Consider the following 6,708-nt stretch of genomic DNA (forward strand, 5'->3'; position numbering starts at 1 on the left):
GGCACCTGTACTTATACAAATATTAGAAAAGATCACGTTAATAGAAGACGGGAGGGTAGAATAAATTTTATTCGTTTAAACAATGAGCTTTTACTATAGTCTACGTTTTAGAATTGGTTGTCTAAACTTAATAAATTTTTACAAAGTCTCAATACTTTTGAACACGCATACATAACAAAGTGGAAAGCTATAAATATGTTTTTTTTTTAATTCACAATTTTTGCATATATCAAAGATTGTGGTTAGCCAAGTGAGTTTTCCACTGGTTATGGTGTAATCATTGCATAAATATTATAAATGTATATAGTTTCTAATATATATATATATATATATATATATATATATATATATATATATATATATAGATATAGATATAGATAGATATAGATATATATTAATATATATATATATATATATATATATATATATATATTGATGTAGATATATAGTAATATATATATATATATATATATATATATATATATATATATATATATATATATATATATATACAGAGAGAGAGAGAGAGAGAGAGAGAGAGAGAGAGAGAGAGAGAGAGAGAGAGAGAGAGAGAGAGAGAGAGAGAGAGAAAATGTATATATTTATTCATTGAAAATCTTATTAACCCATTTCCAGGATATATCATACATGAGTATTGAGAAAATTTTTAGGAAAATGCATGACCTTTGGAGGATAATAAGATGATAAAGTATAAGAACATGAAAAATTTCAGAATAGAATGGTCTGAATGAATTGAACACAAAAAATTTCAAATATATAATAGATGTGAATAATCGAATATGTAGAGATTTTACAAATGATGAAATTATGAAAAAAAAAATTTGTTAGAATGTCTAGATCATAAACTACTATAACCGAATCCAAAGATGTTACGTACGATCATTTTGTATAGTTCGATAATTTCTAGTAAAACAAGAGTCAGGTCCCAAGGTATACATTTATATAAATAAAGAGCATATTGCTTTTAAACAATCGTTTTCACAGATAACATCATATAAGAATGCACTTCATTATAGTGAAAATTTAATGTTTTTTCAACTAGGTGACTCTTTTAACATAATCTTTATGATTTATTTTTAGATAAGGGGTTTTTCTGGCATAGTCTTTATAATTTCTTTTTACAAATTCTGGATTTTTCTGACATGATCTTTATGATTTATTTGGAATAATCCTTTTTTTCTAACATGGTGTTTATGATTTATTTTTAAATACGAGATTTACCTTTTAATACCTTTGCAATATTTCATATTTAGCGAATTCGGTAAAACTGTTTTATCATTTTTCTGAAAAGATCTTTAATATTTATTTTTGAATAATCGACTTTTCTAATATGGCCTTTAATCATTTGTTTAAATACGTGATTTTCCTTTTAATGCCTTTGTAATATTTCATATTTTGCAAATTCAGTAAAACTGTTTGATTATCTTTGTGGGAATAACGAAATGCATACGGACAAACCATTTCGACATATACAAGAAACAAACCCAAGTTACTGGAAAATGGTAAATGATATACTGAACACATCCAAAGATATCACCTGAGGTATGACTTTGGTTAACCCAGGAGACCAGGTCACCACGTGAATTGAAGGAGTCTTTCTCTGACATTTTTCACATTCCCTGTTTTTTTATGACGTCATTCCGTCAAAGGAAAACCAAGTTATGACCATCTGCACTTTTGTATTGGAAGCTATCTCAGGTGAGAGGTTGGTTGAAGGCGTGGCTTTGGTTTTCAGATGGCCTACATTAAATTGTATATAAGACGACGGGCTGCCAACAACAGCATTCAGTTCCTTCTGCCCAGCTTATTGAACACCATGTCTCTTAAAGTTAGGATTATTTTTGTTGTGGAGAAATATCTAGAAATCTATTTTTCGTTTATAGTATAGTCTAGAACAGATACACAAGTATGGGCTTATTAGATTACCATGTGGAAAGTAGTAATTTCTTCGTTTTTATTTTCATGAGAAATCTTAATGGTTTATTAACTTGGAAAAATTATTAATTCTATTGAGTTAGGGCAATTTTTTACTGAAGAGAACAGAGAGAGTCAAATAAGTATGCATGTTAAACTAGGCGAGATAAAACGAGTTGATATATTAGTTATTACATACTTTACGTTATCCAAATTGTTCAAACAATGTTATTGACAGTCATCATCATATCTCATCGTTGCGTGTTGTGTAGTAATCGGTCTCCGTCAGGATTAACAGGGGCACAGCGAGGTTTTCATCATATTTTATACCTAAAAGTAAATAGCTTAATGTCTCAAGTCTTTCATATAAAATAATTGATCGTGATATCTGCTATTCACAGGTAATCTTCCTTTTGGGTCTTGTTGCCCTAGCTTCAGCCGACTCCGTCCCTTCCTACCATGCTCCTGCTCCATCTTATAATGCTCCAGCCCCTGCAGTGAGTAAAGTGTCTCCATCTTTAGATTCTAGCAAAGCTTAGAAATATTTACATATCATATAAAGCAGAATTTGTGGTGAATATTTGATAGAATGATTTTGACTATCAAGATGACTAACTACTTCTTGAAATTTCCAGGGTCCAGCTCAGTACAACTTCAACTACGCCGTGAAGGACGACTATTCCGGCAACGACTTCGGACACCAGGAAGGGCGTAATGGCTACGACACCCAGGGAAGCTACTACGTACAGCTTCCCGACGGTCGCCTCCAGAAGGTGGACTATGGAGTTAACGGCGACTCTGGTTACTTGGCCGAAGTCAGCTACCAGGGTGAAGCTCAGTATCCCCAGTACCAGCCAACCCAGGGATACCAGCCTGCACCAAAAGTAGGATACGCTTAAGGATATGAGTATCTACAGACTCAACACCGTCCTAAGATCTTGACTACCACTATTCGATTCCTGAAGATGAATCTCATGAAGGCTACGTTCGAATAATGCTACATATGAAAGACAATATCCCGTTGTTATTTATATTGTATATATTAAGCTAATAAACGACAGTAAGAGACTAAATGTTTATTGTTAAGCCCTCTTTAACAAGGATTTTGTGTTATGTAACGAATTATACCAAGCCATCTCTCTCTCTCTCTCTCTCTCTCTCTCTCTCTCTCTCTCTCTCTCTCTCTCTCTCTCTCTCTCTTTGTATTAAAAGATGCTTCACTGTTGATTTATAAAGATATCATAAGACTGGAACTCATGCCTTGTTTTGTGTGTTTTTGCTGAGTAAATATACTCAACACAAACACATACAAACGCACCATTATACCATATATATATTTATATATAGTACACGCCATTATACCATATATATATATATATATATATATATATATATATATATATATATTATATATATATATATATATATATTATATATATATATATATTATATATATATATATATATATATATATATATATATATATATATATATATATATATATATATATGGGTGTGTGTGTGTATATATGTATATTTATGTGTGTGTATATATTTATACATATACATACATATATATAATTTAATATTATGAAAAATAATCTTTATCCACCTTCCATCTATAAATACTATCTTATTCTATTTTCGCCCTATTTCCAGAATAGCTCAAATACCCTGGACGCCTGAAATATATGTAGTTCTTGGTAGGTGGAGTGAGTATCGTGCGAACAAGCATAAAAAGGAAGTAGAAAGTTAAGGTGAATAAACATTTGTGAAAAAATAGAAAAAGTTTAATTGCTTTGAATTACTACAGGCGTAAGGCTGAGAAAAGGTTGAAACTGTTGTGATAGACTTCTAGGAAAGGAAAAGTTCCATTAACATGGAAGAGCATGATTACTAGCGAGATGTAAATGACTAGGGCAGGGTATCTATAGGGTTTAACTGCTTCTAATGAGCTATATGTCCGTCAGTTAAGGTTGTGGAAGTTTACTCCTAAAGGAAAGATATCTACTATTCAACAGTTAATATGTCTCTCTCTATCTCAGCTTAATATTGCCAAAAACTATACCAGGAAAACTAAGGAAGGCGCACAGGACATTAATCCACTACGCACCAGCATCGATAATTCAACGACTATTTAATGCGATGCCAGCTCATCTAAGAAACATATCAGGAGTGAGCGTAGATGTGTTTAAGAATAAGCTCGATAAATACCTAAGATGCATCCCAGACCATCCAAGACTGGAAGATGCAAAATACACCGGAAGATGCATTAGCAACTCTTTGGTGGATATACGAGGTGCCTCACACTGAGGGACCTGGGGGACCCAAACATAGAATAAGGCAATAAGGCCATCTCTCTCTCTCTCTCTCTCTCTCTCTCTCTCTCTCTCTCTCTCTCTCTCTCTCTCTCTCAGGTGTTAGTACTCAAATGACTGGCTGAAGACCCGTTTCAAGTCACGAACCAGGAGAGGAGAAACAAATGGGTATTTTCCTAGAATTGAGAAGCCCTCTGTTCAACTAAGCAGCGAATCACTAAGTGGTTGTCAGCTAACACTTGAGATTTAGCCATAAACTCCGTACATCGTCTCTTTTGCAGGTAAGGTGGAGAGAGGAGATGGTGAGAAAAGGAGATGGCAAGAGAAGAAAAAACTGACAATAGTGCCTTTTTCCTTCTTGATGACTGTATACCATCAGAAACATTAAAGTCTTAAGGAAGTAATTGGTATGGTATAAGTGAAAAAATAAATTCAGTATCAATAACTAAAACAGTTGATTACATTAAAAAGAATTCTTGGGAACTTGGTCTCATGTTGATATGTTTTCTGAAAAGAATATATTTTAGGAGTAATTTAAGAAAATCAAGGCTGACCATATGAATTACCAAAGTGATGTGAATGAAAAGGTATAGAAATATAGCCAGGAAAAAAAAATTTGGTGAGAAATGTTGGTAGTTAAATGTGTAGATGACTCCTCGTAGGCCTGTTAATTTTTCTACGTTCGTGCAATGGAAGCTTTATATCAACTGAACTCAAAAAGTATCAAGCATGTAAAATATGAAAACTTGATATACATTATTAATTTTATATAAATTTGTCCTATTATAACATAACGATAGAAAATTGTGATTAGATTAAGATATATTAATAATTCCATGGGTTACTAATCAAGTGATAAACTAGAGAGGCACTCAGTAGAGCCCAGACTTCCGCCGTGGCAGCTTTTTTTCACCTTTTGCTTGACCCTGACCTTTGACCTTAATATGTATTAATTGGAGTGGATTTTCGTACACTCAACTATGAACCAAGTTTATAGTCTCTGTGACAATGATGTCCAAATTTATAGCCGATTACATTAATTGGGCATTTTACTTGACCGTGACCTTGACCTTCCAAAATGTGATAATTTCCAGCTGTTTACATAACAGTGTATCCCTGTAATTTTTATTACTCTACAATTAAAATTGTGGCCAGGAACCTCTTCACAAACAAACACAAACACACACACAAACAAACACACAAACAGGGTGTTAAACATAACCTCTTTCCAACTTAAGGCGGAAAAAAAAATGGTGACTACGTACAAGCCTAAAATGGTATGAAGGACCATCCTTCTGGTATACTTATATATATTATAATAAGGAGACTCCCCTAGGAGCTACAACGGTTTACCTAGGTACTGAATTGTCAATAGACCATCATTTTACCATACCAAATGATAATTGGAAATACTTATAACTTTATTATACAGAAATATGTTTTTTTTTTTAACTTCAAATCTTTATCTGACATAATCTTATGGATTTATCTGTTGTTTTGTATATCCTACAGATGAAATAATAAGCTAGAAGGGACTTTTTGGAAAAATAAAATACATAAGGTTAAAACTATTTTAAAGATTTGAATAATCAAACCACAGATATTGAAAATAACAAATGAATAAAAGAACACTGACCTCAAACACATAAGTTTGGAAATAAAAAATATTCTTTGATAAAAGTCTATGTACAATATATATTTTCAGATAAAGTCGTTTTTTTTTTCACTAATAGTTGAATGAAGTGTAAAAGTTTCCCTTATTTGCATGAAATCACAGCCTAGGGGATGACCTTGGTTAACCCAAGTGGCCAGGTCACTTCGTTGATTGAATAAGTCTTTCTCCGGCAATATTCGCATTCTCTTTTTTTTTTTTTGGATTATGTCATTCCTTAAAGAAAATATGACCATCTGCAATTTTGTTTTGGAAGCTATATCAAGTGAGAGTTAGACTGAAGGCGTGGCTCTGTCTGATGGCCTACATTATATTGTATATAAGACTATTGTCAGACAACCACAGCATTCAGTTCCTTCTCTCCAGCTGTTAGAACACCATGGCTCTAAAAGTGAGGAAGTTTACTCCCTTTTTATTACAAAAATATAACTAATAAACAATTATTTATAGGTTAGCAGCGTACCATACTATTAAACACAGATAAGCAATAAGTTCAACAGATAACTTTGTAAAATAACAGGATTTATAAATTCTAGGAACTTTCCTTCTAGTTTGGGTTATATTTCGTTTCGCAAAATAACAAGTAAAAAACATTACAATTTCTCCTGCGATGGTATTGTTCTTTCAAACAATAGGAGTAATTAATTTTAATAAATATTCACAGCTGCACTTTTACCTAGATAGCCTGATTTATGTTTAAGAATGTAATAATTTGCAGCAAATTCTCGAATGAAAAGCTTATATTTCAGTCTGGTGAGCCTTTTCTTTAAGATATTAAACTAGA

The 6,708-nt window shown here is 32.3% G+C and overlaps 1 protein-coding gene across 1 annotated transcript in view; it reads left to right on the top strand.

Annotated features, from left to right (window-relative positions):
• Positions 1-1,714: 1,714 nt before the first annotated feature.
• The window catches only part of LOC137629803 (cuticle protein 19.8-like), a 5,709-nt gene continuing 715 nt past the window's right edge, over positions 1,715-6,708 (top strand). The window contains exons 1-3 of the mRNA XM_068361448.1: positions 1,715-1,849; positions 2,337-2,432; positions 2,571-2,819. Coding sequence (XP_068217549.1) covers positions 1,757-1,849; positions 2,337-2,432; positions 2,571-2,819 — 438 coding nt within the window. The 5' untranslated portion in view covers positions 1,715-1,756. The remainder of the gene's footprint in view (positions 1,850-2,336; positions 2,433-2,570; positions 2,820-6,708) is intronic.

Source organism: Palaemon carinicauda, chromosome 37, assembly GCF_036898095.1.
Source record: "Palaemon carinicauda isolate YSFRI2023 chromosome 37, ASM3689809v2, whole genome shotgun sequence".
NCBI lineage: Eukaryota > Metazoa > Arthropoda > Malacostraca > Decapoda > Palaemonidae > Palaemon > Palaemon carinicauda.